We start from the raw sequence: 13,191 nt of genomic DNA on the forward strand, positions 1-13,191 counted from the left end.
ATTTATGGCACTTGTGCAGCCATGTTTTCTGCAGCTGAGAATTACTTTAAAAATCAAACCACATGCACCAAAACAGTTGACTCTACATGGTCCACATTTCCCTGTGTTGACTCAACCATTTTATGACTGCTGGGATGTCATGTGTGATCAGGGGCTTTAAGTGTATGTTTTTGAATGAAATTTTTTACAAAACACAACTCTAAAATCTCAGAATTTAAGTAAATCCCACAAAATAGAAACCCAAAAACCTTCTGTTAATTATAATTTTTGTTAAGAAGCAGCATGTCAAATTTTATGGCCAGCATTAAATTAAAAACAACAACAAACAAACAAAAAAGTGTTTTTCACTTAGGGAACTTAGGGAAAAAAAAAAAAAAAAAACTTTAGCAAGTTTTGTGTTTGATATACTTGACACAGTATATATTAAAACGTAGGAATTAATGATTTGCGGGTGTTTTTGATTATGTGTGTTTACTGATTGTTTTATACATTGTATTAAAACACATTAGTAAGAGTAAAGTAGTAAAGTATAGAACAGAGTAATAGCTCAAAATTTATCATTCCAGCCAGACTTGCCTTTTTCATTCTGAGGTGCATCACCTTAAATCAAGAGGAAGGAAGTGTGGTTCGAATGTCTAATAGACGACTGCAGTAGAGAAATCTAACTGAACAGCGGGAAGCAAAATAAATATAGCCTACTAGCACTGTGCATTAGATGACACTTAGTTATTACAGAAGAGGATTAGGGTCACTCAAACATAAAAAAGTTCTGAGATTAATCTCAGATGTCTGAGAATAAACTTAGAAAATGACTTTTTTTTCTCAAAATTCTGACATTAAATTTACAGTTATGAGAAAGTAGACTTTTTCCTTTTTTGCGTGGCCCTTCCTTAAGTTCTCACTCTATAAAAGGGTCCAAATTAAAAAAAAAAAAAAAAAAAAAAAAAAAAAAAAAGAATTAAATGTGCAGACCCCATCACTGGTGAGCCAGTGAAAGAAATAGTCACTTATTCTCCATTCTCACTACGAGAGAAGAGCACAGGTTAAATTATCAAGGTACCCAACACATTAAAAACAACTCTGGGAAAAGCACACTCAAACATATGGTGATCTTGAGGGGCCACAAGGCAGAAACAATCCAGTTCTCACTTCCCACCACTGCAGAAACAGTGGTTGATTTGTGCAAGCGGTGATGCAGCAGTGTGTCTTATGCCTTCACTGTAACTTTTGATGGGCAACTGTTCATTGCTCATCCATGTATTGCATTTTAGAGCCACTGACTCCATGTGTAGCTCTATCAACTGAAAATTCCCCATATGGTTCAAGTCCATCCATCCATCCACCCATGCATTTTCCATACCTGCTCATTCCTGTGCAGGGTCACAGGGAGCTGGGGCCTATCCAAGCATGTGCCGGGTGTAAGGCAGGAAGACACCCTGGACATATCCATATGGTGTAACATCTGAATTCATTCAATTGAAATCAATTGAATTGAAATGAAATTCATTTTAAATGAGTCAGAGCATTAAATACATCATATGAAAATAAACTACATGATTTGCAGTCAACATCTCCCAAATTTATACAGTTTGACTGACACATTCATTAAAATTAAACCAAGACAGTTCATAATTCTTATTTAAATTTCTGACTGTTTACTTATTTCATTTATTTTTCACTGAGGCACTGCCAGCATACACAACTAACAATAGCACATGTCAAATGTCAAACCCTGGAAACCCACTGAACCAAAATGACTGACACAGGGAGTCGGTGAATTACGTCTGTGTAGCGAGATAATCCCGCCCAGCCATCAAACATTTCGCGCGAAAATGACTTTGACGATAGCTGCGCTATAGAGGAAGCGGTCACGAGGGTGTGATGACGTTATTAGGGAATAGGCGGTTGTTGAACGAAATAGCCGTTTTTTATTGGGCACTACGGTCGGACGCCTCGTATTAGAAAGCATAAATGTAAAGCTGTCTGTGATTGGGCGGTTGGTTGTAAGAGCCGCGTCGCTATTGGCTGATCATATTTAGCTCGTCGCCTGCCCCGCCCCCCTAAATCTTGGTCGGCTTTCAGTACGCCAGCGGTGTGTCACGGAGGCTGCTGGGGGAGAACGGGAGTCGGGCAAATATTGAACCTTTTAACACACGCTGGCATTACATCGGGGCTGAGGGGCTGCCCCGACAGCTGTGAAACCCGAATACCGCTTAGGTGGACTGTACGTTTCGTCTCTGTAGCCGCCCGTCCTCCCAAATGACGGATTTCAAGCTTGGGATTGTTCGACTTGGCCGTGTGGCCGGGAAGGTGAGCTGGATCCGAGGGCTGCCATGTGCGACAAGGGGAGGGCCCGCAGGGAGCACAAAAGCACCTAAAATGGTTCATGGAGATCGTCGGCGGCAGAGAAAAGGCTTTAACGGTTAATAGTCGTTGTCGGTGTGGTAATTGTGTCACGGTACACGTTTTAGTTGTATTTTAAAAGATTTGCGAGGCGAGAGAGGATGTCGCCGCGTTGAGTCGGACTGGTTTTCTGCACCTCCACCACCACCACCACACATCGCTGTGAAGCTAACGCTAGCTACATAGCAGGTTAGCGGCTAACCTGCTAGTTAACCGTTGAATTAGAAACGTGCAGTGTTGTTTAAGCAAATACTTTATCGCTTTATACTTCCGCTGCATGTGCCAGACCGTGTCGAAGTAGAGAAAACGTAACGGAGGTCCGCTGCTTTTGAATTTTAATGTCTGTCGGCAAGTTATCATTCGGGCACTTGGCGTAAAGTTAGCTAGCAGTGCCACGCTAGCTGTGTTATGGAGATAGTAGACGGCTGACTGTGTGTGTGTGAGGGAGAGAGAGAGGGAGAGAAGTATCAGCTAATGAGGAAGCCATTGCCATGCTCCATTTAGAGTCTTTTGTGCAACGTGACAAAGCATTGGCTTGACAGCTCTGCCCGAAAAAAATGTTTTGTCCTCCCTAACGCGGTTTTGGGTAAAGTTACGTAATTGACGCCGCATACCGGCCCTTACGTTGTGGTGTAGCCAGAATGGTGTAGAAATGTTAGTGTGCTCATGTCACAGAGAGGCAAAAGAAGCTGTGAAGACCGTTTTGACCGAGCCCTGGTGAGTCAGCTGCCCACCTGCTGACTGACAACACTCCTGGGCACTTGACAGCAGTCATATAACAAATCTATATCATCTCCCACTGTTGCCATTTGCACGCGTTTGTGTTGCTGTCGAGACGGATTTCAGAGCCACACTGGTGGTTTGGACTTCTTAATGTAGGCGCAGCATCGTCCCAGCTATCATGCCAGGGTGGTTCAGGACCTCCAAGGGCTCCTGTCTTGGTGTCTTGTCACTTTGATTCCTGCATACTGAGTTGGAAGCAGGGTAACCTCAAAGAATCCCCCACATGTCACTGTTATTCGTCTGTATTGATGTGCATCTCAGGTCTGAGTACAGATAATGTAAAATCTCAGGCGAGGTCCTGACCAGTTTTTGCGTGGTCCAAAGCATCATGTCCAAAACAACCCATAAAGTTATTTCCTTGTCTTTGGTGATGAGCAAATCAAACCCTCTTATTATCATTTGGGTGAATATGACCATATTCAGTGTTTAACATCTCTAAATACATGATTAACATTGTTTTTTTGCTTCATATTGGTTGACTTTATCCAATTTAATGTGGACAAGTGGGTAAACATAAAATTAACATGATGGTATGTTGCCATTGTCCTGTACACATTTTGCACGCACCGGTGTTTGTTTGGGGTCAGTTTGAACCCAGTTTTTCCCCCCTTTTAAAACACAAGAAATATCAACATTTTACACAAATTTGTTTCAGTTGTTTTGGATGACACAGAGGAACTATAACATGCCATTTATAATCATCAAAACACTTCCTCTGCTTCAGAGCCCTTACCTAACATAACCACACCTGTAGTAATGCAAGAACCACTGATAGTTAATGTGATCTTTGGGAGGGAAAACATGATTTCCACAGGACGTTTGGAGCGGTGAGGGAGACTGTGGTTTATTTAAAAGGCGATTTAAGTAGTCAAGACACACAAAGTACCTGACACATAAACTTGGACAACAAATGTTATCATTTTCTGGAGGTCAAATTGACCACAGTTGATTTTTTAAAAAAGATGTTAATTAGTAAATTTGAAAGTAACAGCAGGGTTAACATGTCAAAAAAGGTTCAAATATTGAAAGCTATGTAGCAAATGCAGAAAAGGTTCGAAAGGAATTTATATTTTAAGATACTTTTACTGCTTATTTGTGGCTAGTTTGAAGTGTTTGAACCTTCTGGATGTGGAGAAGTGTTCACAGTGACTGTCACTGTTACTTTGACACCTTGTGTACATGCCCAAGGTAAGGCAGATGTATGCCACAGGTTACTTTGCTGACACACATTTGCAGAAGGCTCAGTGGTGGACCTGTAAATTTAGAAGTCTGTGGCAGGGATTTACACACATTACACATTAAGTTCACATTTACAACTAAATAAGCTTTTGAGTGACTTCTCTTCAATTTTATATCCACAAGGAGGAACAGCATCCTATTAGTAGTGGCTGTTATGTTGCTTTTTAACTCATGGTGTGTTGCAAGGATTTTCTCCTAAATCTATATAGTGTCCACAGTGAAAGCTTTGTCATCTACAATAGGATTAAACATTTAAGTAAATACAAACAGGTCTCAGCAACATCTTGAGGCTGCTGGAGCTGACAGTCTGTGTTACAGGGTTTTAATAATTGATGCTTAACACATAACCAAACAGGAAATGATTTTGTCTTTACTCCTTGACGAATAAACTTGTATGAAACGGGTCTCACGTTGATAATGAAAGGCAATATGTGAAAAGGTAGCAGCACCTCCAAGAGTTGTGGTGGTAGCAGTTGTATTTATTGTCATCACTACAATAAACCTGTCTTTTTTTTTCCAGACAAAATACACACTGATCGACGAACAGGACATACCGCTGGTGGAAAACTATGCCTTTGAGGTAAGTTAGTAGGACTCACCTGGAAATAAATGTCCTCAGTATGTTTGAGTGAGAAGGGTGTAGATTTATTAATTAGTTACATGATGAACAGGTTTATTATGCAGATTGCAAGCTGTATGGTGATAATTTTTTGCCATACAGAACAATGATGAGAGCTTATGCTAAACAATTTTTATCATTCCATTTCCAGGCACGCATGGAGGTAGATGCAGATGGCAACGGGGCTAAGATTTTTGCCTACGCTTTCGACATTGGCAAAGGCCGCTGGGCTGGAAGGCCACTGCATGAGCTGCTCTGGTGAGTCACTGGTTCAATATATTGGGTGTAAGGGTGATGGAGAGAGCAAGGTTATCACCCCTCTGATGGAGCACCAGAGTTCAGACCGCTTTATTGGTGGTAGTCTGCCCTGCATAAGTGTCTTGATACAAGTACTCAGACTAATTGATCATTGATCATAATCAGCCAGTACACATTCTAAAGATTCATTGGTGATCAGCCGGTCATTGTTTGACCTGTCCAACTGGGGGGGAAAGTTAGAATCTCTGTTTCAGGAGAAAAGTCAAGCATATGCTGTTGAAGTACTAGCCAAATTGTGACAGCTGAACTTAGGTAGTGTAAACATATTGTTGACAGTTTGTTTCTGATGTGCGTTTGATTTCACACCTTGTGGTCATAGATTAGAGAGTGCTCAACATGTAGCACACAAGGCTGAGCCTGGGTTGCTGCAGTGAAAAACTTCTCATGTGCTGCTGGTGGCTGTGGGTGACTGAACACCTGTCATCAAACACACTCTGATATGTTATTACTCTGGATGAAACCTGTTTTTTATTTGCACATGAACAAACCAGCTATATCATACAGCCACAAGAACAATCTGTTGAGCTCAGAGCTGTATTGAAAATTTACTGTTAATGCTTGCTGTTCACATTTGCATGTTTGCCAGTTAGCAGAAACTGGGTAGAATGCATCATTTGAATTGGCAGTTGAATCACTGATCAGCCCATCACACTTGTTAAAAAACAAAAAAGAAATCAGAATAGGCCCTGCTAAATATAATTGGCTCAGCCGAAGTCCTTTGAGACACTGAATCCCTATGGTTGTCATGGGTGCTCCTCTATACCCGATCCTGCCCTCTGACCTGCCTGTGGAAAAGAGAATTTCCCTGCAGGGCTTTAATACAGCATCAGGTTTGTGTAGTGTTATGTGGGAGCTGTGGCGAAACAACACGACTGTCGAACCAGTACCAATCACTCCGTCACAGGTTCAATCATTTATGCTCAGGAATAATCTTTTGTTGTTGTTGTTGCTGCCAGTTTGTTTTAAATTACAACAACGATGAATGAGAGGTCTGAATGCCAGCTTTGAACATCAGTTTGAGGTGCTGGATTTCTGGATCAAAGTACCCAAAATGAATTGAAAACAAAACTTTACTTAGGTGACTTGACTTTTATAATTTACCATATCATTTAGGAAACTGCAGTGTTTTTGCAAAACTGTTCACATACATGGATTTGGCTGTTCCCCATCTCCATGTACAGTTTGTGAAAGTAACTGTGGTATGTTGAACTGTCTATCATCCATTGTTTTTTTTTTTTTTAAAGTGAATGTCTTCTTAAATGCTTTGACAATCAACTGTCCTTATTCTGAAACCAGTATTAGCATAGTGCATCAGACTATCACTTAGACACAGGTGATTTGAAAACATGTGTCCTTTTCTAGGGAGAAGCACAGAGGAGGTATCGCCCCCAGCTTTCAAGTTATCCACATCAACTCTGTGACTGTGGACAACCGGCTAGACAACCTGCGACTGGTGCCAGTAGGCTGGAGCCCCAAGTCAGAGGAGACTTCCAGCAAGCAGAGGTACTTAGACAGCCACACTTGAGCTAACATTAACTTCACTAGACATCTTCTGATTTGGATAATGCCTCCGTTTTCTGCTGGCTCCTTGACTAACAACAGATGAGTTCCAAGTTTGATTGGGTCATCATAAAATAACTGCATCCTTACGTGAATTGTCAGAATAAAACCAAAGCAGATGCAAGATAAAGATCACATGAGCATTATATTATTCGGCTCGTCATTAGAGGTGGAGAACACTGGGTGACTGGTGATATGATACTATTGCAATGTTTTACCCACATGATATCTTGTATGTATGGTATCGAGACACAGGTGATTCTATGATATATTGTAATATAATCAGCGATAATATTTCACAATATCTGTAAATGAAGCAGAAAAAAAATTCCCTGAAAAAGGCAAGATAATTTTCCACTAAGCAGGAATCAGGTATGTTTTTCATTGTTTTTAAGCTGCACAGCAACTGAAATATGACAGTAACAACAGTTCAAATACCTAAAGGCAGAGAACAAATAGATCTCATAGAAACTAAATGTGCATCTCTGCAAATAAAGTTCAAAACACACATATAGATGCTTGGTACAAGTGAATCAATAATGTATCACAAGAAGTATTCCGATAACTTGCGTAATCAATGTATTGTCCCACCCCTACATGTAAATACTATTTTGTGGCTAGTTTGAAGTGTTTGACAGTTGTAACAGTTACTAGTAGACCAAGGCTGCAAAATTATCTTAGATAATTCTACACTGTGATTTTATGTTTCCACAGTAAACAGTTGTGTGATTTGGTGATATGGAAATGTTTGTATTTTCAGTTCCGCTGGAAGCTTGGGAGTCCATGAATTGCATATAGTTTATCAGTCCCAACTGTTGAATGCATAGCGTGTGCACACATGTGACCAAAACAAAAGTTGAGCTGGAGAAGCAGCCAGCGTCATTGCAGACAACTGAGAGAAATTTTACATAGACCATCTTTGGGGATGCGTAGTGATGAGCCAACAGGAAAGAATGGATATACCCAATGTTATAGAGGAGAAATTCTTTCTCCTGAGTCTGATCATTAAAGCTTTTCATTTCCTAGAAGTGGATAATTGTCTGGTATTTGGACATCCTCCTTTAAACTAGATGATGACAAGCAAGTCCAGATTCTGTGCCAAGTTTACCTTGGGATTGTAGCTGCATCCCGGTGTTTCAACGGGAAACACTGTACAAAGAGATGACAGTGTTTTCTACAGCATGGGAAATTAATTTGGGTCTGGGGGCTCTATCTCTAAGATCCCTCATTCTACTCTTAACGTATGAGGCTATTGATTGTAACACTACCATCTGATAATCAGTGGCTTTGTGAGGCGAACATAAAACTGTCCAACAGCCAGATGTCTCTGCATTGATTGTGTGGGCGGCACATCCAACTGTGCCACTTGCTTGGCTAAAAACAGAAACTGTTGCCAGTTTGGGCTTAAATTAGTGACTTGTGAGGTCATTTTCCCAAAAGCAACTTGAGATAAACCTATCTCCTTTTTTCAGGTTATTGTGAAAAATGTTAATGTGTGGACTTGAAAAACATTTGTCAGGGTGTGTGCAGGTCCTGTCCTCGGCTTAAAATGTCTTGAATTTGACAGAATTTGTTTGACATTGATTATTGTGTTACACCAACTGCGCTCTCTGCCTGTGTAAGTCCAGTTAATGCTGCTGTCCTGAATTACCATCAGAAGTTATACAGTGAAAAGTTAAAGCTTGACTGGTATTAGTTAAGTGCTTTTCTTAAAACACCTTGATTTTCACTCTTCATGTTCATCTCTTTCACTTACAAGGCATAGCGTCCAGATTCAAATTCCCAGACATAGTTGAAATGCTCCGTAAATATCCTGTGGCGTGAGTGCAGACGGAGATGGTCTTCTTGGCTTTCGTCTGTCTGCCACATCAGACCTACAAGCCTGTTGTTATTCACTGTTGCTGTCATCCTGATGACATGGCATACATGTTGAAGACACATCCTGTCCATGCATAAAAATGACATAATGTCTTGTGTACCCATGCACTTGTTGATACACTGGCAGAATAAGCCTATTTCTGGATAATAAATGACATGCCTTTGCAGTGAAATCACATTTCAACTTATTCAGACCACCACATTTAAGTAAAGAATTCTCTCTAAATTATGCTCCACAGATGTAAAGGGGGGAAAGGCAAAGAAGAGAGGGATGAAGTAGAATGAAAACATTTTTTCTAATTAGTTAGACTCACTTAAAATTCTAGGCTACTTGTTGCAGTTCCCATAGTGTTTTTTTTTTTTTTTTTAAACATACATCCCTTTGGTATGAGTACTACAGGCACCCATATCAAGGTGTGAAGCTTCTAATTTTATATTCTTAAGTTGTCAAGTGGTTTTAATATGACAAATTTTGAATAGTAAAAACTAATTTCATCACTGAGTGAAGATGGTTTATGGCAGTCTTTGTCCACCAGATGTTTACACATCGGCTCTTTTGTCATTTTTCAAGTATGTGACGGTCAGGGAATATGGCTTTAACAGTGGCTATTGGCATCCTATGAACAAGCTACATTTGTTGTTGCTGTTGCTTTCTAAGGTTGAAAAAGGCACTTTTTTATTATAGTTTTGAGTTGGGATTTAGGCAATAGTGGGAGGACTGTGCTGTCTAGAATATACTGTGTTCCAGAAGTAATACACATGTAAGTGCAAATACTTGTAGTTCTGTCCTAAGATGTAAAATGTATGTGACCTTGTGTTCATTTATTCCGGTTCAGTTCAAGATCAGAGTACTTGAGATTTGTTTTCGCACACTCAGTATTTCCCCCCCGTCCCACTTGTCCGCAGAGAGCAGTCTTTGTACTGGCTGGCCATCCAGCAGGTACCGGCCGACCCCATGGAGGAGCAGTACCTGGAGCTGAGCCGCACACGCTACTACAACGCTAATGGGGAGCTGGTGGAGGAGGAGGAGTGCTCCTGCACCTACTACGAGTGTCACTACCCCCCTTGTTCACTCATTGAAAGGAGGGTATGTACCATATCTGACTCAAAATATCTTCCAAAAGCCATGTCTAAACTTGCCACAATGGATTTGTTAGGTCTAAAACAATGCCTGCTCATTTATTTGAATTTTAAAGTAGGGGATGAAAAGCTAAGATGTGCATCTGTGAGAGCATGAACATGATCTCTCCTAAAGCTTTTTTTTTTTTTACAAGGGAAACAGAGATAATAGGCTAAAATGGAGATTTTGCTGTAGACTATCTGATACCAAACCCCTGAGTAACATGACAGAAATAAAAGCAAACTTTGTATTTTCTACATTTTAGGCACACTATATTTCCTAAATGGTATGGGAAATGATTTTCTATGAATTATTTTGTCCTATAAACCCCAAAATAACAGAATGGCCCGAGCATACACTGTTCAGCAAAAGTAATAGACTGGATAGGTACCCTACAAAGGCCAGTAAATATGCTTAAACATATGCTTAAATATTTCACACTTGCGTTGGAATTGAATTTTTATGTGCATCCTCTGACTTTGACATCCAGGGACATGGTGCTTATACAGTTGACACACGCAAACTGAGCCAAAGATGATCTTGTTTCATGTCTCTCCACAGCTGCGAGAGTTTAACATCTGTGGGCGCTGCCAGGTGGCGCGTTACTGCGGCTCCCAGTGCCAGCAGAGGGACTGGCCGGCCCACAAGAAGCAGTGTCGCGAGCGCAAGCGGGTGTTGGCCCTGGAGTCTGAGCCCGAACGATGATCTGCCCTCATCCTCATCAGGGAGAGGAGGAGGGAGTAGGGGGGCAGGGTTAGACTTGGGGGAGGGGAATGGGGACGAAGTGCAAAATGGAAAAAAATTGGCTGACAAGAGACTAACGACAGAGGACAATGTTGGTTGCTTGATTGGTTGATGAGTGATAGGGGGTGAGAAGCTGGAGGAGGGGAAGGAGAGTGAAGCAAAAAGACAACTACCACTTCCCAGAACTGGTTAATTCTCCATAGCTTGCTTTCCATGTGGATTTGGATGATGGGAGGAAAGGTATTATTATTATTATTTTGTTTGTTTTTTGTTTTTCTCGAGGAGGGAGACCCTCGAGCTCCACCTGCTGCTATGGTTTTGTATGTGAGGGGAAAAGTTGTCCCACCGAAAAACCGGACAAGCTTCCACAGTCGAATACGGACAGTTGTCGTCATCCACTTTTTTCCTCCACCCAGCAGCTGGGTATGATGACGTTGTGCAAATGGGGACCCAGGGGCCACAGTACCGTCATTCAGCTGGTACAACGGGACACGGACCTTTTCACTGTATTGCTCCCTTTCTGACCTCTCTGGTGCACACAGCTGCCATCTTTCACAGTCATTAAACACCCTGGCCACCTCCCGGTCTGTCACACTCCCCTGCAACCAACCACAACATGCATCAGATAGATTTCACTGATTGAATCACACTACCAGTATTGTATGTGTGTGTGTGTGAGTGTGTGAGTGTGAGTGTGTATGTCTGCCTGCCTGTGTATGCTTGTGTATGTATGTGTATGTGCTGCCAATAAGGACTGAAGGACATTGAAATGGTCAAAGTGGGTTATGGGACGGGTTAATGCTTATCGTTTCAATTTTAAAAGGGGCCATATCACATGACTTGTAAATTTCATGAATTGATAGATATTTAATCAGAAATTACTTGGGGGTGGGGGGGATTTTAACTTGCTCCATGTTAATCTTCTTACTATGTTTTACCTGTTCTTGTTCTGGCTTTTAAGCTTTTTATGTTCTAGAGGAGTTTTCCTGACCCATGGTTTTTCAAATCAATCCTATCAGACTTGTTTTGACTGTTGAATGAAAAATGTGCTAAAAGTTTTAATTAGCCCAAGGGACTGGAGTTACTGTACTTTCAAAAATCTGCTCCCTTTTTCCATGCAGTTTCGATGTGGCTCCAGTTGATATCTTAAAAAACTGGACATGGTCTTGTATGGTGCTCCTCCCGATGCTGGTTTAAATCCCTCCAGTCAGTCCAGTCATGGTTTGCTTGGTTTTTACCTGACAACTTATCTCTCCAACAGGTTTCTGGTATTTGCATTTGTGGAGTTTTTGGTGCGGGCGGTCCAGGGTGTAGTGCTCTGTTTCTTGTGTGAGAATTTACTCTTTAAGGGTTATTTTTGAAGAAATTATATCAATGGAGCTATATTTATTTAAATCACATTATTTGATTGTGAAATACATTTTTGTCCTTCGATGTAGTGATTTCTTTTTGAAGACAAACATGAGAAGTGAGTAATACGGGACCTTTATATCACATTTTTTTGCGAGGGGGTTGTAGGTTTCAGCCCTATCACTTAAGGCATTGTACCTTTTCCTGTGTTGAAATCTGATCTTGAGTGAATGAGTCCTCCTCTCTGTTGATCTCAGTGAGATGAGTTGCCCCTCCAGATTTTCCAATGTAACACAGCACACTGTCGGTCTGTCACTACTTACTCCAGTGTGAGGGGACGTCCTGGAGTAAAAAAAAACAAACAAACTTGAAATCCACCCCTCCATGCGCACCACGGTTAATATTATTTTGGTGACTGTTGTTAAGAAAGGCTCGGTACCGATTCCTGATTTTTATTTCCTACTACATGGCGGTCTGTCAAGTAAAATTGTTCTGTGTCAACTTATCCCCAATCGCCTGCCTTCTCTCTATTACCCACATTGCACACCTGCTCAATGTGTCCCATTGTGTCTTAGGTGATGAGTCCAGACACTCGCATACAAGCATGTAATTCACAGACGTACATGCGACTTGATTGTTTATTTTGTATGTATGTGAACAGGTTTTCAACACTGTGCACTAAAAATTTGGCTCCCATGTTAGCGTCTTTGTCATAGAGGGGATGAAGGGACGGGGTGTGATTTTTGGAGGGAGTGTACAGATTGTGTCTGAAATCTTTTTTGTTTTGTAAGAATATAAGCATTAAACACCTAGAAATAAAGAGCTACAGTATGTGAATGGAAGTACAGATGGGGATAACCGTTTCTTTTCAGTGTAAAATGATGAAATAAATAAAATGAACTTCATCTGTGGGAGTTGGCTTGTTGGCTAGTAAAGATGTCAGTGCTCATGTTGCAATTAGGCAAGTGAACATGGTACGATTAATCTTTTGCAAACGGCATATTGACTGAACTGAAGATACTGCTGAAACAATTGCTCTCTGTCCTAGTAGGTTATATAGTGCATGTCTTAACACCGATGTGGCTTGTGCACAGCCTCCTACATGACAATAATGATCACATGTCTAAGTTAAATTGTAGGTCTGTAAACAGTCTGAGCTGTGTGGAGACTGTGGGCT

At 41.1% G+C, this 13,191-nt stretch overlaps 1 protein-coding gene across 1 annotated transcript; it reads left to right on the forward strand.

Annotated features, from left to right (window-relative positions):
- Positions 1-2,076: 2,076 nt before the first annotated feature.
- Positions 2,077-12,949, forward strand: zmynd19 (zinc finger, MYND-type containing 19). Its single transcript, XM_030066157.1, has 6 exons — positions 2,077-2,310; positions 4,946-5,005; positions 5,196-5,302; positions 6,725-6,865; positions 9,707-9,887; positions 10,482-12,949. Exons 1-6 carry the CDS (start codon positions 2,260-2,262, stop codon positions 10,623-10,625), a joined length of 684 nt encoding a protein of 227 aa, XP_029922017.1. The 5' UTR covers positions 2,077-2,259; the 3' UTR covers positions 10,626-12,949.
- The last annotated feature ends 242 nt before the right edge of the window (positions 12,950-13,191 follow it).

This window comes from Myripristis murdjan, chromosome 12 (genome assembly GCF_902150065.1).
Source record: "Myripristis murdjan chromosome 12, fMyrMur1.1, whole genome shotgun sequence".
NCBI classification, from domain to species: Eukaryota; Metazoa; Chordata; class Actinopteri; order Holocentriformes; family Holocentridae; genus Myripristis; species Myripristis murdjan.

Coding starts and splice junctions, on each gene's coding strand:
- zmynd19 (XM_030066157.1), top strand. CDS start 2,260: ATGACGGATTTCAAGCTTGGGATTGTTCGACTTGGCCGTGTGGCCGGG. Junction 5,006..5,195: donor TGGAAAACTATGCCTTTGAG/GTAAGTTAGTAG, acceptor TTCCATTTCCAG/GCACGCATGGAGGTAGATGC. Junction 5,303..6,724: donor CCACTGCATGAGCTGCTCTG/GTGAGTCACTGG, acceptor GTCCTTTTCTAG/GGAGAAGCACAGAGGAGGTA.